Here is a 27,161-nt window from a genome sequence, read left to right on the forward strand (position 1 = left end):
GAGAGAGAGAGAGAGAGCGAGCAGGGCTGTTTGAATGAGCCACATTGGAGAGGGAGAGTGTGTGAGTGTGTGTGCGAGGGAGAGATGGAGACAGCGCTATAGAGGGGGTAGGGCAGGTGAAAGGGTGTGTGTATGTGTGTGAGAGAGAGGTTGTCAGATCCCCCTCGAAGTAGAGGCTGCTGCTCAGTGCAGTTACTCTGGGTCCCATTGATACTCATTTATAGAGTGGGAAGAGCTGGAAATGTCATTTTGAATGGAGGGAAAAACATTTGCTATTTTTTTATCTTTCCTTATTTGTCCTTCTGGATCTTTACTCATCTCCACTGGTCCTCCTTGCTTTCTTTGTGGGTGTATAAAGGAGGTCACTGCGGATACAAAGAAACAGAACACAGTCCAGTAAAAGGTATTTATGCTTCAGGTTTCTTTTTAGTTGTATGCTGATGTATTGTCTTAAAGAATAATTAATAGAGTAACATTAGTAGGTAAATCATAAGAGCCACAGCAATGTAGAGCAGGTTTTGGTGATTGGGGACAGACCGAGATAGGTGACAGGAGAAGTGTCAGGAAGGCGAAGGCACAGCGAGTAATAGGATAGGGGCGATGGTTTGATGACAGAGATCCACTGTGCAAAAAGAGAAAGGTAAGACGCTTAGAAGCAAGCTTGGATATACGCAAGAGGTTTGAGGCATAGTCTCAGCGATGCATGATTTGAACAGAGAGGGTTGTGAGCTGGAAAGGCGCTGTGCTCTTTAGAGAGGGAAGTGAGCGCAGAGCTGGAGTATGTGTTGGAAAAGCTGGGGGGGGGGGGCGTGTACTACAGAGTGATGGTGGTGAAGAGGTCTAATATAATGTAGAAAGTTTTATGCATTATACAGAAAGTATTCACACCCCTTGACTGACATTCTGTGTCACTGGCCTACACACAATACCCCATAATGTCAAAGAGGACTTTTTACAACTTAATACAAAATAAAAAGCTGAAATGTCTTGAGTCAATAAGTATTCAACCCCTTTGTTATGGCAAGCCTAAATAAGTTCAGGAGTAAACATTTTCTTAACAAGTCACATAATAAGTTGAATGGACTAATAGTGGTTAACATGATATTTGAATGACTACCTCATGTCTGTACCCCACACATACAATTATCTGTAAAGGCCCTCAGTCAAGCAGTGAATTTGAAACACGTATTCAACCACCAAGACCAAGGAGGTTTTCCAATGCCTCACAAAGAAGGATACCTATTGGTAACTGGGTCAACATTTTAAAAGCAGACAATGAATATCTCTTTGAGCATGGTGAAGTTATTAATCACACTTTGAATGGTGTATCAATCCACCCAGTCACTACAAAGATACAGGAGTCCTTCCTAACTGAGTTGCCGGAGAAGAAGGAAACCGCTTAGGGTTTTCAGCATGAGGCCAATGGTGACTTAAAAACAGTTACAGAGTTGAATGGCTGTAACAGGAGAAAACGGAGGAGTGATCAACAACATTGTAGTTACTCCACAATACTAACCTGATTGACAAAGTGAAAAGAAGGAAGTCTGTACAGAATACAAATATTCTAAAACATACATCCTGTTTGCAATAAGACAATAAAGTAAAACTGCGAAAGTGTGTCCTGTTTGGGGCAGATACAACACATCACTGAGTACAACTCTTCATATTTTCAAGCATGGTGGTGGCTGCATCATGTTATGGGTATGCTTGTCAGTTTTTTTGGATAAAAATAAACTGAATAGAGCTAAGCAGAGGCAGAATCCTAGAGGAAAACCTGGTTCAGTCTGCTTTCCTAAAGACACTGGGAGACAAATKAACCTTTCAGCAGGACAATAATCTAAAACACAAAGCCAAATATACACTGGATTTTCTTACCAAGATTACATTGAATGTTTCTGAGTGGCCTAGTTACAGTTTTGACTTAACATTTTACTGCAGTGGGCTAAATCAGGGTCACACAGAGTGGTTCTTGGTAGTCATAAACAAGTCAACTTTAAAATAGATATAAAGTTAAATTGTATTACATTTTGAGTTTGCATCCCAATGTGACACTTTATATACAGAAGACTGAAATATAACAAAACATTTTGACATGGAAACACCAGTTAAAAAATTGTTTTTTTATTAATGATGAAATTATAAAGAAATATTAATAACATTCCAACCATGAGGCCACAGAGGGCTCTTTTGGTCATTGACTGCAGGAAAGGGCAACATCAGCTTGAAAATCTATGGCAATCTAGCTATGATCAACAACCAACTTGACACGGCTTGAATAATTTTTTAAATAATTATGTAAATATTGTACTATCCAGGTGTGCAAAGCTCTTAGAGACTTACCCAGAAATACTCACAGCTATAATCACTGCCAAAGGTTATTCTAACATGTATTGACTCAGGGGGTGTGAATACTTATGTAAATTAGATATTTTTGTATTTTATTTTCAATAAATTTGCAAATATTTCTAAAAACATGTTTCACTTTGTCATGGGTGAGTGAAAACATATATTTAATCAATTTTGAATTCAGGCTGTAACACAACAAAATGTAGAATAAGTCAATGGGTATGAATACAAACGTCAAACATTGTACAATCCTGGTGTGCAAGGTTCTAAGAGATTTACACAGAAACTCTCATAGCTGTAAATGCCAGAGATTCTAACATGTATTGGGCTGTGAATACTTATGGAAATTAGATATTTTTGTTTAAAATGTTCAATATATTTCCAAATATGTTTTCACTTTTTCATTATGGGGTCATTATGGAGTATTGTAGATGGGTAAATATTGTTATATTATTTTATTATCCATTTTGAATTCAGGCTGTAACACAACAAAATGTAGAATAAATCAATGGGTAAGAATACAAAGTGGGACAGTACAGAGATTACATGATCACAGGGGGTTCTTCAAAGCCAACACTCATGTAATCGGGGATATCACTTAAAGGGATACTTCGGGATTTTGGCCCTTTATCTACTTCCCCAGAGTCAGATGAACTCATGAATATAATTTGCATGTATCTGCATTCAGTATGAAGGAAGTTAGAGAAAGTTTTGCAAGCCAATGCTAACTAGCATTAGTGCTATGACTGGAAGTCTATGTATCTACTAGCATGCTAGCAGCTACTATAGCCTTCCAGATATTGCGCTAACGCTAGTTAGCAATTGTGCTAACGCTTGTTATAAACTTCCTTCAAACAGCACGCAGAGACATAAAAATGGTATCCATGATTTCATCGGACTCCGAGGAAGTAAATAAAGGGCTTCATTGACAAAATCCTGAAGTAGCAGTTTAAGAGTAGATTAATATAACTCCATCACTTAATATCACTCAACAGATTTGTCAGGACTTACTTGTGCTTTGTATACCATGTATGCCTGATTTCCATATAATTATTGTACAGTACGTATCCAAACGCTTGTGTACAGTTGTTAGGTAAAACAGTTTTACAACTGAAATATTAAATAGTAAAAGTTTACAGTGTCTACATCTTATCCATGTAAATTGAGTTTTCTTAGTGTGAATAATTCCTTAATACGTACAATAGTGCCCCACTTGGACCAGGGTTGGGAAATGGTTGAGTATGTACAAACTAGAGCCGAAGAACGAGTAAGGTTGCAAAGCTACCGGTAATTTACCGCAATCTTCTGTAATTTTGGTAACCTATGGTAATTTAGGTAATTTATGCTTGAGTAACTTTTTACAAATGTATTTATAGTATATATTTTTTTACATCTGTGACAATACTGTCCATGAATTTCTAGTGGATAAACCATATGGTTCAAGCGAAAATAGCCTAATTAATGAAAAAAGCATCTAATCAACAATGGCATTATTTTCAATGAACTCTGCAACTCTTCCAAATATTGACTTTTTTTCACAACTGCAACAAGTTTGGCGCCAAAACATTTACAACAAAGACATATGGACATAGTCTAATGAAAAAGGATATTTCATTTCATATTAAACACCAATGGTATTCGCTAAGTTGATGGTTTATATTTAGGATAATGTTTTACAGCTTCGTCATTCTATATATTATTTAAAAATTATTTAAATTGATTATTTTATATATTTTACATGTGATAATGCCACATGTGACAATGCCAGAGATTAGAGATAATTAGACACCTGTGATAATCGGAGGTACCCAAGAATGCCATTAAATGTCATCTGATAAAATTCCCCCCAAGAATTTAAAGTTACCCAGATTCTGGTAGTTTACTGGTAAACCTAGAAAGTTTCCAGTAATATACCCTCCCTTTGCAACCCTACATCCTATGTACTACAATTTTGGAAAGGCAATATTGATCCAATCGGTGCATAAACTATTACAGTTATAAAATGTGTTGCATCTTGCTGTGGGAGTTCAGAGGGGTAGAATGAGGAAATGGAAAGGTGAGGAGAATCATCGCAGAACTCATCAACACCCAATTTCACACACTTCCTCTTCTGATGCTTGTCAACAAAATAGATATCATTACCTGATCTCTCTATTCATGGGTTCAGGCTTTGCCGAGAGCACTAAATAACAGTTTACTTGAAGACAGCCACACACCATTTTAGTTGTATCTCTGGGGTCATGGCCTGGCATAAAAACCAGTCATATTAGCTAGCCAAGTTGTGTGTGGCAGAGGTTGTTATATGATGGGAATGTGCTATGCGTAAAATGGTGTAAGACATGCACATGAGCTGCAACTCAAGGAGACTTTGATCTTATAGATACAGAAAGTAATTGGCTATGCCTGCCTCTCTCTGGACTTATTATACCAGTCTTGCTACAGACACTTTTATTTTCTATGGGAAACTGGGAATTCATTTACAAAAAAAAAATACACAGAACTGCAGTTTAATTCCACAAAGACGGTGAAATTACTATCAAACCGTAATGAGATAAAATTAAACGAAAGAAAATGGGGTTTCATGGAAAGCACAACAATGAAAGATAGCGTGAATGTAGACCACAATGCTCTTAGTCTCATTGGGTGCTTTTCCACTTGACAGAACTGGGAAATTTCCCTTTGTAYCCCTACTATCATTTCTGAATAAAGGAGAGCAATGGACAGGTCACTGTGTAGGAGATTTAACTCTGGTGTTTGCTGCAGTATCTCTCAAGGGTTTATTATGGAGAGTGGGGAAGACAAGAGGGATACAGGTTGACCATGTTTTTGTGGCAGCGAGACTCCTACAAGGAATAAAGAGGGTGAATTCCGAGCTACTGCACAGTAAGATGCAGAATTTACAATACGATATAGCTTAACTCATTCCCATGGGGAAATCACAACTGGACTGCAGCAGATGGGACAAATACACACANAGTAAGTTATAATATACAAGTGCATTTGGCTTTGTATTCTCCCTGTGTAATGAAAGCATTTTTAAAAACATTTCTTTGCATGAGTTATTCATACAACAGTATATAAGCTCACCCTTCCTTTCATCCTAATCATCCTAATCATTAAATCATTTTTCTCCTCTCCCTTTACACACACACACACACCACAGATATCCACACAATCCCTCCTCTCTCCTCTGCCTGCCCATGACCCACTTCTTCTCCTTCCCATTGGCATGCGAAGGGTTAACTCAGAAGGCAAGAGGAAAGCTTGTTACTCAGAATCAGGACATAGGACAGCAAAACCAGATAGAGAGCCAATGTAGGACTGGAGTGTGTTAAATAGAACAGGGACGCCACCTCAGGCTCAGAGAACAGTGAAGCAGAGAGCCCTTATGAGGGCCCTTACCGTATATGTACTGAAACAGTACTAGAGAGGCTGGAGACGGCAGGTTCAGTGGTAGATGTACACCGGGGGGGAGGGGGCGGGCATACTGTCATGAGAGAATGTGTGTGAGAGGTTTGGAGGCAAGGAGAGAGAATAGCAAGGGACAAGGAGAAGGAGAGTGTGTGAGAGGGAGGTAGAATATTGATGCAGAATGTACAATACAATATAGCTTAATTCACTCCCATGGGGAAATCATAACTGGCCTGCAGCAGATGGGCCACACACACACACCACACACACACACGCACACAACACACACAGTAGTTGCGTACATATCTAAAGAAACACATTAGAGTGAAAAACGTAGGATTACTCAAGTCAAAACGTCCTATATGCTCTGTTGCTTAAGTGCCATCAATTAAAGGCCTTGAGACAGCTATCCTCAGATATATCCTTTTAATGAGCGTTCAATTGTTGTTTACTGTGACTGGCATAACGGCCTGCCAGAGAGACGCTCAATAAGATGGTGCAACACAACAAAATAGCTTTTCTACCTGACTCTGCAATCCTTTCATATTACATAGGACAGTCCCTAGAGTAAATATGTAGGCTAGAGGACAAACCAGCAAAGCTGGAGCTGGTAAACTGCTACATAGCCATCATAATAGAGCACTGTTTAAAAAAAAAATATGTTCAAAAATCTAATTGTACATTGTCAGTTGCTCTTATATTCCAATAACAAAACCATAATGTAGGTTTAATGACAGAATTATACTATAGTAATTTCATTCCCCTTCTGCTGAAACACCACAATTCCTAGCTAATGATTCCACTGCAATAACAGGCTCTAAGAACTAGTCCAACACAGAGCCAGATGAAGAGCAATCATCAGTGGCCTATACTCCATCCCTCAAATAAGTGCCTAATAGTCAATAAGTACAGTCTCCAAAACGAATTGCACTACAGTAATGAGTTACAGAACAAACCTTAACAAGACCCGACATCATAGTCCCCAGTTGTCAGCCATATCTGACAACGTTTATTAGGATCTTGTATGCTTCTGTTCCTCACAATTGCAACCAGAACCATTTGTACTAACAGGCATACATATTAAGTGAGTCTCACTCAGATTACAGTGGAATATTGGGCCATTGAAATGACCCAGAGACAGGTTCTTCTCTTTTCTTTCTCTCAACCTGATATATATTCCCACTGGCCCTATGTGTTTCTGTCTTTCTGCTGTGGTTGTGAAACAGTAAGATACCTGCAGCAGAGATCCCTTTAATGTTCAGTCGCTCTCTCTGTCAAACCGTGCCAGCCATGAGAGGAGGGAGCTGGGGAGAAAGTGTGCTGCCTCGTGTACATATTACGCTACTGTTTAAGGGTCATTCTACAGAAGTTGTGCAAATTGGGGGTAAGCACTTTTTTTTCAAATGTATAACCTATTTTCCCAGCACACGTCTTACGACATACATTATGTCAGGTGAACAGACGTACAGTGCATTCGGGAAAGTTTTCAAACCCCTTCACTTTTTCCACATTTTGTTACGTTACAGCCTTATTATAAAATGTATTAAATAGATTTGTTTCCTCATTAATCTACACACAATACCCCATAATGACAAAGCAAAAACAAATTTTTCGAATTTTTGCAAATGTATTAAAAATAAAAAACTGAAATATCACATGTACATAAGTATTCAGACCCTATACTCAGTACTTTGTTGAAGGACCTTTGGCAGCGATTACAGACTTGAGTCTTTTTGGGTATAACGCTACAAGCTTGGCACACCTGTATTTGGGGAGTTTCTCCCATTCTTCTCTGCAGATCCTCTCAAGCTCTGTCAGGTTGGATGGGGAGCATTGCTGCACAGCTATTTTTAGTCTCTACAGAGATGTTTGATTGGGTTCAAGTCCGGGCTCTGGCAAGGACATTCAGACAGTTGTCCCGAAGCCACTCCTGTGTTGTTTTGGCTGTGTGCTTAGGATCGTTGTCCTGTTGGAAGGTGAGCCTTTGCCCAAGTCTGAGGTCCTGAGCGCTATGGAGCAGGTTTTCATCAAGGATCTCTCTGTACTTTGCTCTATTCATCTTTCCCTTGATCTTAACTAGTCTCCCAGTCACTGCCACTGAAAAACATCCCCACAGCATGATGCTGCCACCACCATCCTTCAGCGTAGGGATGGTATTGGCCAGGTGATGTGCGGTGCCTGGTTTCCTCCAGACGTGAAGCTTGGTTTTCAGGCCAAAGACTTCAATCTTGGTTTCATCAGACCAGAGAATCTTGTTTCTCTTGGTCTGAGAGTCCTTTAGCTGCCTTCTGGCAAACTCCAAGCGGGCTGTCATGTGCCTTTTACTGAGGAGTGGCTTCTGTCTGGCCACTCTACCATAAAGGCCTGATTGGTGGAGTGCTGCAGAAAAKGTTGTCTTTCTGGAAGGTTCTCCCATCTACACAGAGGAACTCTGGAGCTCTGTCAGAGTGACCATTGCCCTTCTCCCCCGATTGCTCAGTTTGGCCGGGCGGCCAGCTCTAGGACGAATATAGGTGGTTCCAAACTTCTTCCATTTAAGAATGATGGTGGCAACTGTGTTCTTGGAGACTTTCAATGCTGCAGAAATGTTTTGCTACCCTGTGCCTCGACACAATCCTGTCTCGGAGCTCTACGGACAATTGCYATAACTTTGGAAGTATGCTTGGGGTCATTGTCCATTTGGAAGACCCATTTGCGACGAGCTTTAACTTCCTGACTAATGTCTTGATGTTGCTTCAATATATCCACATAATTTTCCTCCCTCATGATGCAATCTATTTTGTGAAGTGCACCAGTCCCTCCTGCAGCAAAGCACCCCCACAACATGATGCTGCCACCCATGTGCTTCACGGTTGGGATGGTGTTCTTCGGCTTGCAAGCATTCCCCTTTTTCCTCCAAACATAACAATGGTCATTATGGACAAACAGTTCTATTTTTGTTTCAAGCATGGTGGTGGCTGCATCATGTTATGGGTAGCTTGTCATAAAGGACTAAGGGAGTAAAAAAAAAAACGGAATAGAGCTAAGCGCATGTAACATCCTAGAGGAAAACAGTCTACTTTCCAACAGACACGAGGAGACAAATTCACTTTTCAGCTGGACAATAACCTAAAACACTAAGCCAAATATATACTGGAGATTCTTACCAAGACGATGTTGAATATTTCTGAATGGCCTAGTTACAGTTTTGACTTAAAATCGGCTTGAAAATCTATGGCAAGACTTGAAAATGGCTGTCTAGCAACGATCAACAACCAACTTTACAGAGCTTGAAGAATTTAAAAAGAATAACATCAAATATTGTACAATCCTGGTATGAAAGGTTCTAAGAGATTTACACAGAAACTCTCACAGCTGTAAATGTCAAAGATGATTCTGACATGTATTGGGGTGTGAATACTTACGGAAATGAGATATTTCTGTTTAAAATGTTCAATACATTTCCAAAGATGTTTTCACTTTGTCATTATGGGCTCATTATGGAGTATTGTAGATGGGTAAACATTGTTATATTATTTTATTATCCATTTCTAATTCAGGATGTAACACAACAAAATGTGGAATAAGTCAAGGGGTATGAATACTTTCTGAAGGCACTGTAAGTGTATTGACAACGTCGTCCCCACAAAGACCGCACATACATATCCCAACCAGAAGCCATGATTTACAACATTAACAATGTCTACACTGTATTTCTGATCAATTTRAWGTTATTTTAATGGACAAAAAATGTGCTTTTCTTTCAAAAACAAGGACATTTCTAAGTGACCCCAAACTTTTGAATGGTAGTGTACATCCAAGCAAACATATTTTAGTTCCCAAAACCGCATATTAGATGTTCGGTTGTGACACTTTTAAAAAATACATAATTTACTGACTTGCACACTCATTTTCTCCAAAATGTTTGCAGACAGACTACTCCATTTGGCCATGCCGGGGAGGGGTGCTTAAGGCAGACATTCTACAGTCTTTTAATGTGTGTGATTCGGTAGTGATATCAGAAGGTGGGAACACTTTTATTTTTTTTTAAGATGTTTAAAATGAACAAAACTACTATTTAGATCAGTACATTTCAATGTTATAAATGAACAACTCAAGATGTTCTATTAAAATAATACTGTTCAAAAATTACTAAAATAATGAATTGCTTTATTTTCAAACATGAAGTTTAGGAGTCAGGGTTTGGGACAGCCACCTCACATTGGAAATAGGTGTTAAAACGATGAATTTGTACTATATTAATTTAACAGCATGTTTGTTATTGCCTTGAATCCCCATATACTGCCCCCCCCCCACAATACATTAAGTTCATTGGAAAACATGGGTTGTTCCAAATGGAAAGCCCGAGAGATTGAGTCATTAATCTAAATTCTTGAGGAAACATTTGATGACGGGATTGTGTTGGTAATAAGATCTGCATAAGTCTAACTCATACAGAGTCTGCAGTCTGCACAATGTTACTATACTGAACAAAAATATAAACGCAATCATGGGTGGGCCTGGGAGGGCATAGGCCCACCCACTTGGAAGCCAGGACTAACCACTGGGGAGCCAGGCCCAGCCAATCAGAATGAGTTTTTCCCCACAAAAGGGCTTTATTACAGACAGAAATACTCCTCAGTTTCAACAGCTGCCCGGGTGGCTGGTCTCAGACGATCCCGCAGGTGAAGAAGCCGCATGTGGAGGTCCTGGTTACACATGGTCTGCGGTTGTGAAGCTGGTTGGACATACTGCCAAGTTCTCTAAAAGGACTTTGAAGGCAGCTTATGGTTGTGAAATTAGCATTAAATTATCTGGTAACAGCTCTGGTGGACATTCCTGCAGTCAGCATGCCAATTGCACGCTCCCTCAAAACTTGAGACATCTGTGGCATTGTGTTGTGTGACAAAACTGCACATTTTAGAGTGGACTTTTATTGTCCCCAGCTGAATATGCACCTGTGTAATGATCATGCTGTTAATCAGCTTCTTGATATGCCACAACTGTCAGGTGGATGGATTATCTTGGCAAATGAGAAAGGTTCACTTACAGGGATGTAAACTAATTTGTGCACAAAATTAGAGAGAAATAAGCTTTTTGTGCATATGGAAAATGTCTGGGATCTTTTATTTCAGCTCATGAAACATGGGACCAACACTTTAGAAAGATTTGTACTATGCGTCTTATTTAAAAGTTAATTGTAAATGTAATACATTTATCAGCTTGAAAACCACAGAATTACATTCCGGTAGAAAGGGTGCTTTCAAAAATAGCATTGGGGACATTAGAGCTAAAATGTGCTCTGCACAGTAGGCTCCCTACCCTCCCCACCAAGTATAGCCTATCCCAGGCAGGCAAGGCCCTCAACACACATTCCACCTGACCCATTTACACCCAGCCTAGCCTGGATTGAGTGGTCTGTCACCTTAGCTGCTTTCTAGCTAGACTCAGCACAGATGAGTGTGATAGCTGTCTATGAGTGTGATTCCAAGCTGTCTGTTTGAAACCTTGTCAGCCCATCTGTAACCTTGGGGGATGGCTAGATGTTTCCAGAAAAAGGATGACCCTTTGTGAAGTGAAGTTGTTGGATGGGGAGGCTTAAGTGTAGATCAAAGAGTTGGGAATTGTTAACCAAATAGTGTAGGCTCGGGGTAATTATTTTAATAATCAAGCACGTAATTCATTATTAGATATAATGTCTGTTTGAATAACTGTTTGAATTTCACTTCCCCATGAAATTAGGGTAAGAGAATCACTGTTGAGGATGCTGAATTATACTATTATTTGTTCTTATCTGATTTAAAATACATTTTTAAGGCACCAGACATTTAGTTTTGACCGACATTTAATTGTATTTACCTACAAAATCTGAAAATGTATACATTTTAGATAGTTCACTGTCTCACATAGAATTTTTGCATCAAGTGCTGCCTCAGTTTTTTATAAAACAGTCATTAGAAACGTAGCTAGCATACAACATGGCCTCAAGGAGTGTTTGTGGCCTGTATTGAGTACTGCAGTCGCCCTTCAGAAATGATCCACTGAAGCTTACAGTGCCTAGTGAAAGTCTACACACCCCTTGCACAATCTTTACATTTTGGTGTTTTAAAATTAAATGTAAAACAACTATTGTGGTGGCACATCATGTTACCGGTATGCTTGTCACCTGCAGGGACTGGGGAGTTTGTCAGGATCAAAATACATATGAAAGGAGCAAAGCCCTGKTAAAATGTTAGAGGRAAACACGCCTCAGTCTTCTGAAAACCCTGGGATAGAGTTTTAATTTATCACTGGGACAATTACACAATTTAATGTCAAATGGCTTTTCTAAGAGGTGTTGAGTTTTCCTGAGTGTTCCAGCCACAATCCTGACTTAAATTTGCTTGAAATCTGAGACGGTTAGAATATGGCTGACCATCAATGAACTCCCAACCAAATTTACTGAGCTTGAGCAATTTTGACAAAAACAATGGATAAATATTGCCCTAAGAGTTTTGCAAAGTTGGTAGAATATTATTCCAAATTATTCACAGCTGTAATGGCTGCCAAATTTGCTTCCACCAAGGATTAACTCTGGGGTGTGAAGACATATGTTTTTTGAAGTTTGTTATTCATTTGGAAAATGATCTATAATTTTCTTTAACTTTGAAAATGTTGAGTAGTTTGTGTAGATCAGATAAAAAAAATATATATAACGCAGCAAAATGTGAGGACTGTGCAAGAGGTGTGTAGACTTTCACTAGCGACTGTAGCTCTTCCTCCTCATCTTCTCTCATGGGAGTAACTATCTACGTCAGACCTCTGATAACTCTGACCACTCCCCACTTCGATGGCCAATGACCCACTCATAGGTACAGTACCTCCCATATAACTTATCAACGCCCCCTGTCTCATTAAAAGTGTTTATTCCGTCAGTCTCTCTATTTTTGAAATAGACCTAGGCTACAGCACATCCCTAACTGTCCCATGTCTAAATAAAGGGGACTAGCAGCGTGAAAGAGGTAGAAGGATGGAGACCCAGTGAAAGAGAGGGATATGGAGGACAGAACTTGGCCGCTCCACTTTCACAGGACGTAAAAGTGGGACAATCTGTTCCTTGGATACTCTCCTATTCTAGTTTCTGGGGACCAATACACTGAAAATATATCTATACTCACGCTCTGTCCTACATAGAGAGAGAGAGGAGAGAGTGAGTGTGAAAGAGAGTGGAATGCTGTGCCTTTAAAGGAAAATTCCACTCCAAAACGATCTTTTGGTATTTGTTTTATTAGTCCATCATTGATATAGTCCCAAAATATTTTGCATGTCACCTATCAAGTTTTCAATACATAGAACTTTCAAAATATAGAAATACAGCTTGTATGATGCATTTTTCATTAAATGATGCAGCATTTTGCACAATAGTGTTTGGTGCTGTTTAAGATGAAGGAGGACAATTATTTTTTTCTCTTACAGCATATTGGATAACTGTCATTCATATTCCATTACCCCAGCTCAATGTAACATCGATAGGTTTAGGCAACAACATGATACTCACATTTTTCCTATACCCATCATGAGGTTGCTACAACCTAACCTATGAATGAAAGTTTACAATGTAGGTACACAGGTTGAGAGAAATTTGAGAAATCAAGGCGACAGACATCGACACATTCAATACAGCCTTGCACAATTTTGCCTGCATCTAGCTGATCTAGGGTGTAATCATTAGTCCAACAGTTGCAAACAAGAGTTCCTATTGGACAAATTCAGTTATGTTTATTTTCGCTTCGTTCCATTTGCTTCCGTTTAAGAAACATTTTTCAACAGAATCGGCGCAATGAATCCACCACTGATCACACACAAACACCCTCCCGGTCACAGCAGCCTAGGCCCATTTTCTCTACACAGATCTGTTATAAAGAAATGTTCTATATTATATAGGGGTGTGCCGAATAGTCAGACAAAACAAGTATCGTAACGGATATGGGCAATTCTCTGGATACGATTATGATCCGAGTATGTTCTGTAATTATCCGTGAAAAAAAAGTTATTTTCAGGTGCCAGCAAGCATATTTCTCATGTCAGTCAGTCACAGAGTTTCTAAACCATTCTGTAYTGTCTTCAAGTCAGTCATATGTGGTCTAAATAACTCAACTGGCTAGTTTGCCTGTCTGTAAAGAGAAGGGCGGGCTGTACGTTGATCCTSCTGCTCTGATTGGATAGAGTGAAGCTGTATTTCTGGGGCAAGGGTAGATTAAACTAATGCACATTCTGACTGAGTGACAGCAGACTTGGCTGCCCGCTGCAAGTTGACGMACAGACACAGACACCCACCCCTCCGTTCGCTGCTCCTAATCTGCAGCTTTTTTGCAGTGAGAACGGTCGGGGATGTATTTTGCCAACATACAGTTGAAGTCGGAAGTTTACATAAACATATGTTGGAGTCATTAAAACTATTTTTTCAACCACTCCACAAATTTCTTGTTAACAAACTATAGTTTTGGCAAGTCGGTTAGGACATCTACTTTGTGCATGGCACAAGTAATTTTTCCAACAATTGTTTACAGACAGATTATTTCACTTATAATTCACTGTATCACAATTCCAGTGGGTCAGAAGTTTACMTACGCTRARATGACTGTGCCTTTAAACAGCTTGGAAAATTCCAGAAAATGATGTCATGGCTTTAGAAGCTTCTGATAGCCTTATTGACATCATTTGAGTCAATTGGAGGTKTACCTGTGGATGGGAGCAATTTCCAAACGCCTGAAGCCACGTTCATCTGTACAAACAATAGTAAGCAAGTATAAACACCATGGGACCACGCAGCCGTCGTACCGCTCAGGAATGAGACGCGTTCTGTCTCCTAGAGATTAACGTACTTTAGTGCGAAAAGTGCAAATCAATCCCAGAACAACAGCAAAAGACCTTGTGAAGATGCTGGAAGTATCGATATCCACAGTAAAACGAGTCCTATATCGACATAACCTGAAAGGCCACAAGTCAGAAGCCACTGCTCCAAAACCACCATAAAAAAGCCAGACTACGGTTTGCAACTGCACATGGTGACAAAGATCATACTTTTTGGAGAAATGTCCTCTGGTCTGATGAAACAAAAATATAACTGTTTGGCCATAATGACCATCGTTATGTTTGGAGGAAAAGGGGGAGGCTTGCAAGCCGAAGAACACCATCCCAACAGTGAATCAGGGGGGAGGCAGCATCATGTTGTGGGGGTGCTTTGCTGCAGGAGGGACTGGTGCACTTCACAAAATAGATGGCATCATGAGGAAGGAAATTATGTGGATATATTGAAGTAACATCTCAAGACGGGAAGTCGGGAAGTTAAAGCTTGGTCGCAAATGGGTCTTCCAAATGGACAATGACCCCAAGCATACTTCCAAAGTTATGGCAAAATGGCTTAAGGACAACAAAGTCAAGGTATTGGAGTGGCCATCACAAAGCCCTAACCTCAATCCTATAGAACATTTGTGGGCAGAACTGAAAAGGTGTGTGAGCAAGGGGGCCTACAAACCTGACTCAGTTACATCAGCTCTGTCAGGAGGAATGGGTCAAAATTCACCCAACTTATTGTGGGAAGCTTGTGGAAGGCTACCCAAAACGTTTGACCCAAGTTATGCAATTTAAAGGCAATGCTACCAAATACTAATTSAGTGTATGTAAACTTCTGACCCACTGGGAATGTTATGAAAGAAATATAAGCTGAAATAAATCATTATCTCTACTATTATTCTGACATTTCACATTCTTAAAATAAAGTGGTGATCCTAACTGACCTAAGACAGTGAATATTTACAAGGATTAAATGTCAGGAATTGTGAAACTGAGTTTAAATGTATTTGGCTAAGTTGTACGTAAACTTCCGACTTCAACTGTATATTTAGGTACACTACCGTTCAAAAGTTTGGGGTCACTTAGAACTGTCTGGCTGGGTTATGTTTCGGAGGATGCAGGGCTCTCGACCTTTGCCTCTCCTGAGTCCGTACAGGAGTTGCAGCGATGGGACAAGACCGTAACTACCAATTGGATATAACGAAAAATGGTGTAAAAAAACAACATCAATTATTTMCCTTATTTACATAAGTATTCARACCCTTTGCTATGAGACTCGAAATTGAGCTCAGGTGCTTGTTGTTTCCATTGATCATCCTTGAGATGTTTCTACAACTTGATTGGAGTCCACCTGTGGTAAATTCAATTGATTGGACATGAATTGGAAAGGCACACACCTGTCTATATATGGTCCCACAGTTGACAGTGCATGTCAGAGTAAAAACCAAGCCATGAGGTCGAAGAAATTCTCCATAGAGCTCTAAGACAGGATTGTGTCCTAGGCACAGATCTGGGGAAGGGTACCAAAAAATGTCTGAAGCATTTAAGGTCCCCAAGAACACAGTGGCCCCTATCATTCTTAAATGGAAGAAGTTTGGAACCACCAAGACCCTTCCTAGAGCTGGCTGCCCAACCAAACTGAGCAATCTGGTGAGAAGGGCCTTGGTCAGGGAGGTGACCAAAAACCCGATGGTCACACTGACAGAGCTCCAGAGTTCCTCTGTGGCGATGGGAGAACCGTCCAGAAGGACAACCACCTCTGCAGCACTCCACCAATCCACCAATCAGCCACTCCTCAGTAAAAGGCACATGACAACCCGCTTGGAGTTTGCCAAAAGGCACCTAAAGGACTCTCAGACCATGAGAAACAAGATTCTCTGGTCTGATGAAACCAAGATTGAACTCTTGGCCTGAATGCCAAGCRTCACRTCTGGAGGAAACCTGGCACCATCTCTATGGTGAAGCATGGTTTGTGGCAGCATCATGCTGTGGAGAGGTTTTTCAGCGGCAGGTACTGGGAGACTAGTCAGTATCAAAGAAAAGATTAACGGAGCAAAGTACAGAGARATCCTTGATGAAAACCTGCTCCAGAGAGCTCAGGACCTCGGACTGGGGTGAAGGTTCACCCTCCAACAGGACAACGACCCTAAGCACACAGCRAAAACAACGCAGGAGTGGCTTCGGGACAAGTCTCTGAATGTCCTTGAGTGGTCCAGCCAGAGTCCGGACTTGAACCTGATCTAACATTTCTGGAGACACCTGGAAATAGCTGTGCAGCGACGCTCCCCATCCAACCTGACAGACCTTGAGAGGATTTGCAGAGAAGAATGGGATAAACTCCCCAAATACAGGTGTGCCAAGCTTGTAGAGTTTTATCCAAGATGAATCGAGGCTGTAATCGCTGTCAAAGGTGCTTCAACAAAGTACTGAGTGAAGGGTGTCAACATTTATGKAAATGTATGATTTCAGCTTTTGATTTATAATACATTTGCAAAAATTCTAAAAAAMCAGTTTTTGCTTTGTCAGTATGGGGTATGGTGTGCAGATTGATGAGGGGAAAAAAATATTTAATCMATTTTAGAAGAAGGCTGTAACGTAACAAAATGTGGAAAAAGTGAAGGGGTCTGAATACTTTCCGAATGCACTGTATACAGCATCATGTCTTGGAGTCTATGATTGTTTACACAGCTACTGAGGGTGGTGAGACATCAATGCCAGCCCAAAGTCATTGTGACTTTGTTGCAAGATGCACAAGTGATGAGCTCTAGATACTATTTTCCAACGTGAAGATGAAAAGAAAGATGGCAGAAAAATATATGACGGGACCTTTCCCCAAATCCATCCAGCCATCTTTGCTTCCTGGGCCCTGAAGGAGGGCAATTCATCTTATTCCTCGTTATCATGATTAATCCTCCTCTGATCCTCCTCTTATTTTCAACTCCTTCTCCCTCCCCTTGGCTACACACCTCAGTGAACCCATATGTTCTGTTCCCCATATCCCTGTTAAAGACCCTGTTTGAGCTCCAAACCCTTTCTCCAGGTTTCCACCAGGGTTTATGGTGCTAATCAGAGTTCCGACCTGTGAGCTTAGGCCCTAATTTTCAGATCATTCAATTTTCCCCTTGGCAGCCTCTCTCGCCAACTTCAGCAGCCTTTCAAAAACGCAGTCGTCAGATGGTGCTGAGGGCCCTCCATGTACAATTGGTCATGCAGCGCAAGCCAACAAGTGTGATGTATTCAGTTTTTGAAATCATAAGAGTTTTATCCTTTTATTGGGAGGTTCATGAGGCTTCAGTACCTATTGTGATTGTAAATGTTGCTCAAACTTGTGACGTAGGCCTATTTCCAGTACCATCTCTAACACTCCTTGTTTGCCAATGAGTTCTTCCTCTCATCGCTCCTCATCCAGTCACTTTCGCTTATATCCTACTTTTCCTCTCAGCGCTCTCTTCAACTTTCTCTCGTCACCCTTCCAACCGCCCAATTGTTCTCACTCTCTATTTCTCCCTCAATCTGATTACTCTGCTTTATGCAGAATACATCTCACTCTCTCTCTTTCCCTCCCCAATCTTTGGCGCTCCATTGGCCCGTCTACCTTCTGTCTGTCTTTCTCTTCTCTTCTCTCCTCCAGTGCAGACTCCCAAGTTCGTCAATATTTAACGAGACAATGCACATAAATCAGCCTATCTCCGTCCCTTCGTGTTCATTTCATGACGGCGGTAACCTCCTGAAAGGCTCTAAGCGTTAACACGCTGCGGTTTAGCAACACGTGAATTATAGACGCCATCACCATCAATGTGAGGCGTGGTTCGGGAATGGCGAATCTAATGCCGCCAACAGCAACTAGAGTGTTGGATGAACGGTAGCTTTGTCCATTTCGTAGGTGGTTCCTGCAGTTCCTTTTGCATGTGTTGATGCATTGTTTCTAAGCGATTGTCATTGAGCCCCCTCTATAATGTATAGTATGTGTGTTTACTGAAGTGGTTAGAGACACATTTCCTTCTTCACCATTCTCCAGCCAGCCGGCTCATCTCTCTGTCCTGCCCGCCTCACTTCCTTTGACAGACAGTTGCTCAGGGTGAAGTGGCCATCCCCGTCACTCACTGGCTCCTTGGGGATCACTTTCCCACCATGCTCAATCCTCGGTTTCACATCCTCTTTACACAGCAGCTATTCAATGGGTATGCTTCCTGTTTGCCTTATGGGTACTGAGACATGAACAGACCCTATTGATCTGCATGCATCAAACATACCTCCAGCATACTGTCATTCAGTGGTACTAACACAAACACTGGTTGGAAACACTAGAACCTATCTATCATGTTTGCCATGTAAACTTATGTGAGTGATGTGTCTGTGCTTTTTTCATGTCTGTAATTCTTAAAGCATCATGAGCTTTCCAGAAGCGGCCCTTCTGTGTCAGTTTGCCTGCTACTAGTCTAAAATGAATGCTGTCCCTGTGGCGTCATGTGATGTTTTATTGAGCACCGTCTGTCCATTTGAGTCTACAGATTCACATCTACAGTATGTGGGGCTCACCGCCTTCATTTTCAATTCCGACCTCAAAACTGCCAATAGGGCAGTGGGGAATCCCAACTTCATCCACCATCGTTAAGACGTTTTTTGGACAAGATCCAACTCTGCATGATGGCAGGCCCTGTAGCCAGACTACACCTCATAGTGAAACCAGTACAAAGCATATGGAGGGCTTTCCCAGCCAAATGCTCATGAAAGGACAGCATTATTAAACTGGGCAACTTGCTGTTAGTTTCACTAGAGAAAACAAGAAGACTATACCATTAAAAAACGAAGCACAAAGCTCTTGACCATTTTCAATACTAAACTGCCTGTCCTCTCTCTCCTGCAATGAACCTGCAAATATTCATAGAGTTTATATATAGGCCGTCTTTCATCAGCCCTATTCCCCCGTGTATTCCCGACAGCAAAATGTAAAATGTGGACCAGCACTCATTCACCTAGGCTATGTGAGAAACCAATGTCACCAATGAGTTATTACTTCTATTGCATATGCCTACGCTACTGTTAATACCAAATGCTTTACATTTTATGCATTCATTTATTTTCTCACGGTTTGAGAAGTGTGTTGATTTGAGTGTTGTCAGTTAATGTGTTAATTAGCCATTTGTTTAACCCTTTACGTCCCTCTCTCCTCCACAGCATGTTTTTGGGGGTGAAGACAATGTCGCACGGGACAGCCATGTCACGTTGCCACGACAGCAATGTCACCTGGCTCTCTCTGCAGTGACCCTGCACAGCGAAGGATGCTGGGAAATAGCAAACACTATTATCCCGGGGAGGATGACAAGTATGGGGAGGATGAGGAAGAGGAAGAGGAGCAGGGACGAGAGAACAGAAAGGGGGAGAGTAGAGAGAAGGAGAATGGAGGGATAGAAGGGCTCGAGGAGATGGAGATAAAGGGAGGCAGACAATCACGCGAAGGTAAATGGGAGGGAGGTAAACCCTCGGCCATTGTGGTTGGAAGACAGAGAGGAGACCGGACACTGAGGCCAGCCAATCCAAGAAATAGAGGCATCCCCTATACATCCAATCAGGCCCCCCAAAAGCAGCAACACCATCTCATCCCAGCCAATCAGCAGCAGTATCACCCGGCCCCGTCCACTCAGACCCAGAAGAGGCGCGCTCACATGGAGCGCAGTATGACCACAGTGGCGCCCATAGAGGACACTCACCTGACCATGATGGTGTTCCGCATTGGAATCCCTGACATCAAACAGACAGTAGGTGCATGTTTCATGGTACTGCTAAGTACAATTATGTCAAGCTGTTATTATATTCTTCTCACATTACTATCATTGGATACATACAGTGTAACAGCCAAGCCCAAGCCAGAGATCAATGCTGAGGGGAACCATACTACATTCAGAACAACCATCTCTCTCACATGGGTTATGAATCTATGCAGAACAGAGACTTGACTCAGGTTAGGCTACATGCAAGTGCTAAACACGGCTCACTTAATAATCCAAAGTAATTGACCGTGTTCTCACTTCTCATTAAAGGTAGCAATGATTTGAAGCGATAGATGCTTTCTCAGTACCGCATAGATAGGTGTGATTGTGGGTGAGAGTTGGCCAACCCCCTTGCTCCATACTGTAGCGGCATTTCAGGTGAGAACGGGTACCCTTTGTTAACCCCTCCCCCGGTATGATTCTTCTCCGTACTCCAATTCCCAGAACATTCCCAACTGTTCTACATGTCAGCTGATCTGCCCTCAATATAACAGTAATTGCTAATTATCTAATAGAGTTTTAATGAGTTTGAGGAGGGCGTGAACACAAAAGAGGGCATTTGGTGTCTTGGTCTTAAAGCACTGTCACTCACGGGGCATCCTAGACTACCCACTACCCACCACAACAAACAACTTAAAGTACCTCGCACAGGAAATATAATTGTTCCAAGAGAGATAGAGAGATGGACAGAGAAAGAGAAGGAGAGAAGGAGAGAGGAGAGAAGGAGAGAAGGAGAGAGGAGAGAGGAGAGAGAAAGAGAAGGAGAGAGAGAGGAGAGAGGAGAGAGAGAGAGAAAGAGGAGAGAGAAAAGAGAAGGAGACGAGAGAGGAGAGAGGAGAGAGAGACGAAGGGAGAGGAGAGAGAGAGAGAGAGAGAGAGAGAGAGAGAGGAGAGAGGAGAGAGAGAGAGAGAGAAGAGAGGAGAGAGATGAGAAAAAGAGAAGAGAGAAGAGAGAGAGAGAGAGAGAGAGAGAGAGAGAGAGAGAGAGAGAGAGAGAGAGAAGAGAGAGAGAGAGAGAGAGAGAGGAGAGAGAGAGAGAGAGAAGAGAGAGAGAGAGACGAGAGATGAGAGGAGCGAGGAGAGAGAAAGAGAGAGGAGAGAGAAGGAGAGAAGAGAGAGAAGGAGAGAGGAGAGAGAAAGAGGAGAGAGAAGAGAAGGAGAGAGAGAGAGAGAGAGAGAGAGAGAGAGAGAGAGAGAGAGAGAGAGAGAGAGAGAGAGAGGGGAGAGGAAGAGAGAGAGAGAGAGAGAAGAGAGAGAGAGAGAGAGAGAGAGAGGAGAGAGAGAGAGAAGAGAGAGAGAGAGAGAGAGAGAGAGAGAGAGAGAGAGAGAGAAGGAGAGAGAGAAGAGAAGAGAGAGGAGAGAGAAAGAGGAGAAAGAGGAGAAAGAGAAGGAGAGAGGAGAGAGGAGAGAGGAGAGAGAAAGAGAAGGAGAGAGAGAAGCACAGGATGTTAGAAAGGGAGACAAAAAGAGGCATGAATAGGTAAAAAGAGGGGGATCAAGGTCACAAACAACATACTTGGGATGAGAATTCCCAGGGACCTCACGTTACGATATTATCATGATACTTTGGTGCCGATATGACATGTATTGCGATTCTCACGATTCTATAAGTATTGCAATTCGATACTGCGATTTTATTGCGAGTCGATGTTCCAGACATATTGCTCACCATATGTCTGCTGCAGAGGGACAAGAGTGAGCCTATGAGAACATTTGTTTTGATCAGTCATGGAAATAAAGGTGCTGAAAAACAAATTGGCTCACCACTTAAAAAGAAGATGGAGAACAAGCAATGAACGAAAAATACTGGAGTTTTGGTGCAGGTACAGACGACTAGCGCAAAAATATTATTGCGATATTGTCAACAATAATATTTCGAAATATCATCAAAAATAATATCCCAATATGTAACTGTATCAATTTTTCCCCCCCAACACTACAACATACATCTCTGTACATTGATACATCTCTCAGCAGTTAATGTCTGAACAATGCTATATTTCATGCAATGAGGATAGCTGCTGAGAGCATCCCAGAAGAACCCTGTCAGAAACAACAGAATGATAGGGTGGAAGTGTCACACTCATATATAAAGTGCATTCGGAAAGTATTCAGACCCCTTCACTTTTTCCACATTTTGTTACGTTACAGCCTTATTCTAAAATTGATTCAATTGTTTTTTTCCCTCATTAATCTACACACAATACCACAAAAACAGTTTTTTAGAAATGTTTGCAAATTTTTAACAAATCTGAAACTTAAATATCACATTTACATAAGTATTCAGACCTTTTACTCAGTACTATGTTGAAGCACCTTTGGCAGCGATTACAGTCTCGATTCTTCTTGGGTATGACGCTACAAGCTTGGCAGACCTGTATTTGGGGAGTTTCTCCCATTCTTTTCTGCAGATCCTCTCAAGCTCTGTCAGGTTGGATGGGGAGCGTCGCTGCACAGCTATTTCCAGGTCTCTCCAGAGATGTATGATCGGGTTCAAGTCCGGGCTCTGGCTGGACCACTCAAGGACATTCAGAGACTTGTCCCGAAGCCACTCCTGCGTTGTTTTCGCTGTGTGCTTAGGGTCATTGTCCTGTTGGAAGGTGAATCCTGAGTCCCTAGTCTCCCAGCCGCTGAAAAATATCCCCACAGCATGATGCTGCCTACAGAATCACCCGACCTCAACCCAATTGAGATGGTTTGGGATGAGTTGGAACGCAGAGTGAAGGAAAAGCAGCCAACAAGTGCTCAGCATATGTGGGAACTTCTTCAAGGCTGTTGGAAAAGCATTCCTCATGAAGCTGGTTGAGAGCATGCCAAGAGTGTGCAAAGCTGTCATCAAGGCAAAGGGTGGCTATTTTGAAGAATCTGAAATATAAAATATATGTTGATTTGTGTAACACTTTTTTGGTTACTACATGATTCCATATGTGTTATTTCATAGTTTTGATGTCTTCACTATTATTGTACAATGTAGAAAATAGTAAAAATAAAGAAAAACCCTTGAGTAGGGTGTGTCCAAACTTTTGACTGGTAGTCTATATCTACTAGACTAGATCTAGGACAGACACTTCAAAACCTTATTCCTGGTGATGAATTGTTTGACTGTCTTTTTTTGCCATTAATGAATGTGTTATTCAATGCACATTGTGAATAACAGTAATTCCACTTTGACATTATGTGGTATTGTGTGTAAACCAGTGACAAAAAAATCTCAATTTGATCCATTTTAAATCCAGGCTGTAACACAACAAAATGTGGAAAAAGTCAAGGGGTGTAAATACTTTCTGAAGTTCCGCTCTCTCCCAGGAATCACACACAAACACACACACCATACGTCTTGCATACACACGTCTCTCTCACACACAGACACACAGACACACACACTCAGGTATTTCCTCCAAGGGACGGCATTGCTATGGCAACGGGTACATTGCTCCTCTAATGATCTCGCCATGTGTTGTTGGCTACAGTATCAAACGGATAGACAGAGGGGGAGAAAACTATAGAAAATGTTGTCCCCCCCCCMMAAWAAATAAAACAATAATATGGAAATATACTCCATTAACATCAGCGTAAAATCAAATGAATGCAAAGTTACCAGATGCATATAAAAACGTCAAAGACATTGTCCATTGTGACCAGAAAGCCTCTAGTGTATCAAACACAGGCATACGTGGGGGGGGGGGAGCGCTTTATCCTCCAAAGAAGTCTATGAAGGAAATCTCTGTCTTCCATTGATTGCAATGCAGGTTCTAAGGTTATGGCTAAGGCAGATAATTGGTTTAGTTGACAGAGTGAGTGTTGTACTCTGGGTTCTAGTAACTATTGAGTCTCATTGTGTATCTTGAGTCTTGTTAGATAGTTAATAGACATGGCGACTGATTAATAATTTACACACATTTCATGTGTATACAAATGACTCAGAATGGTGATAGCGAATCAGTAGCTTTGCAGCGAATGAGCACATTTGATGCTCAACAGTTAGTATGCTAGATCAGTTAGATTATTTGTTAATTTCAAGTAGAGTAAACATGATAATTGTCAGTTTCCAATGAGACCAGTAAAAGGCCATTGATAGAAAGGTCAAATCAGTAAAGTACTTTCTATGTCTACTTTTAAAACAAACTCTTGTCAATCACAAGCCGTTAATACAACCTTGTTGCTAAAATGTCACCATGTTATAAATAATTAACTGCCATGATGCTTTAGATTTGGATCACAAAATGTATGTCAAGCTAATTATACACATTCCAGCCAAATCAAATGGCATTTAAAATGTAGAACTCACCTTTGCCCCAATCCTTGCTTCCATCCAACACTCACACACGCATGCACGCACACACATGCACACACACATGCACACACACACACCACCTTGAAAATAATACACTCATGATTTCCATACCTATTAACTGTCCACTGTGCTTTCTCGTCTCTCATCTCCTCCCTCTGTCAGAGGTGTCTGCAGTTTGACCCTGACTTCACAGTTTGGAGCGCCAAGCAGGAGGTCATCTGTTCGCTGAGCGAGCCACTGTGGGACATCTACAACTATGGCCTCTTCCAGCCCGCCGGAGAGGGACGAGACGCCATGTTCCTGGAGGAGGAGCGCTGCCTCCGAGACTACCCACAGTCCTTTGAGAAAGGGGTGCCTTACCTGGAGGTATTTTGATGGGAGACCCTGGATGTTAGAGAGTGATGCTATAATAATACACTACCGTTCAAAAGATTGGGGTCACTTAGAAATGTACTGGTTTTTGAAAGAAAAGCAACTTTTTTTGTCCATTAAAATAACATCAAATTGATCTGAAATACAGTGTAGACATTGTTAATGTTGTAAATGACTATAGTAGCTGGAAACAGCTGATTTGTTTAATGGAATATCTACATAGGCGTACAGAGGCCCATTATCAGCAACCATCACTCCTGTGTTCCAATGGCACAATGTGTTAGCTAATCCAAGTGTATAATTTTAAAAGGCTAATTTATCATTAGAAAACCCTTTTGCAATTATGTTGCACAGTTGAAAACTGTTGTTCTGAATTAAAGAAGCAATAAAACTGGCCATCTTTAGACTAATTGAGTATCTGGAGCATCAGCATGTGTGGGTTCGATTACAGGCTCAAAATGGCCAGAAAGACCTTTCTTCTGAAACTCGTCAGTCTATTCTTGTTCTGAGAAATGAAGGTTATTCCATGCGAGAAATTGCCAAGAAACTGAAGATCCGTACAACGCTGTGTACTACTCCCTCCACAGAACAGCTCAAACAGGCTCTAAGCAGAATAGAAAGAGGAGTAGGAGGAGTGGGAGGCCCCGGTGCACAACTGAGCAAGAGGACAAGTACATTAGAGTGTCTAGCTTGAGAAACAGACGCCTCACAAGTCCTCAACTGGCAGCTTCACTAAATAGTACCCGCAAACACCAGTCTCAACGTCAACAGTGAAGAGGCGACACCATGATGCTGGCCTTCTAGGTAGAGTTGCAAAGAAAAAGCCATATCTCAGACTGGCCAATAAAAGATTAAGATGGGCAAAAGAACACAGACACTGGACAGAAGAACTCTGCCTTGAAGGCCAGCATCCCGGTGTCGCCTCTTCACTGTTGACGTTGAGACTGGTGTTTTGCGGGTACTATATGTGCTAACTGTGCTAGGAGCTGGCTGACATAATTGCAAAAGGGTTTTCTACTGATCAATTACCCTTTCAAAATAATAAACTTGGATTAGCTAACACAACGTGCCATTGGAACACAGGAGTGATGGTTGCTCTGTACGCCTATGTACAGTTGAAGTCGGAAGTTTACATAGACTTAGGTTGGAGTCATTAAAACTAATTTTTCAACCACTCCACAAATTTCTTGTTAACAAACTATAGTTTTGGCAAGTTGGTTAGGACATCTACTTTGTGCATGACACAAGTAATTTTTCCAACAATTGTTTACAGACAGATTACAAACCTGCCTCAGTTACATGAGCTCTGTCAGGAAGAATGGGCCAAAATTCACTCAACTTATTGTGGGAAGCTTGTGGAAGGTTACCCAAAACATTTGACCCAAGTTAAACAATTTAAAGGCAATGCTACCCAATACTAATTGAGTGTATGTAAACTTCTGACCCACTGGGAATGTGATGAAAGAAATAAAAGCTGAAATAAATCATTCTCTCCTACTAACTTTTACTAGGATTAAATGTCAGGAATTATGAAAAACTGAGTTTAAATGTACTTGGCTTCTGACTTCAACTACAGATATTCCATTAAAAATCAGCCGTTTCCAGCTACAATAGTCACTTACAACATTAACAATGTCTACACTGTATTTCTGATCAATTTGATGTTATTTTAATGGACAAAAAAATTTGCTTTTCTTTCAAAAACGAAGTGACCCCAAACTTTTGAACGGTAATGTATTTGTATCCTTTTCAGGGAGTGCATTTAAAAACTCACTAAGACTAATGGGCTGCCCCCAAGTCAGATTTTCATTGCATTTTCTTGAACTGACTTGATATGCATGGATTTGACCTCAACCTTAACCACAACAAGCTCGTAGGTCAAAACACATTTGGATCGATGTATTTATATAAATGTGTTTTTTTGTGCGTTTGTAGTGCTTCGACCTTTCACTGCGGAGCTCCACTTATTGTGAAACCAATACACAGTACAGTGATACCCATGCACTGATATTATGATGCCCTCTGGTGGTGTGTCTGTTGCGGGTCTTTATGACCTGGGTGGGGTTCCAAATATGTAAGAGGTCAGGGCTAGAGTTGGTTCCAGAAGGACTACAAGTGTTTAGATTAGGCAAGGTTGAAGCCAGGCGTATGAA

The 27,161-nt window shown here is 41.2% G+C and overlaps 1 protein-coding gene across 1 annotated transcript in view; it reads left to right on the top strand.

The window, feature by feature from the left end:
- The first annotated feature begins 201 nt into the window (after positions 1-201).
- The window catches only part of LOC111977614 (SH3 and multiple ankyrin repeat domains protein 1-like), a 53,213-nt gene continuing 26,253 nt past the window's right edge, over positions 202-27,161 (top strand). Inside the window, 3 exon segments of the mRNA XM_070448303.1 lie at positions 202-403; positions 19,750-20,330; positions 24,799-25,002. Coding sequence (XP_070304404.1) covers positions 19,812-20,330; positions 24,799-25,002 — 723 coding nt within the window. The 5' untranslated portion in view covers positions 202-403; positions 19,750-19,811.

This window comes from Salvelinus sp. IW2-2015, linkage group LG18 (genome assembly GCF_002910315.2).
Source record: "Salvelinus sp. IW2-2015 linkage group LG18, ASM291031v2, whole genome shotgun sequence".
Taxonomy (NCBI): Eukaryota; Metazoa; Chordata; class Actinopteri; order Salmoniformes; family Salmonidae; genus Salvelinus; species Salvelinus sp. IW2-2015.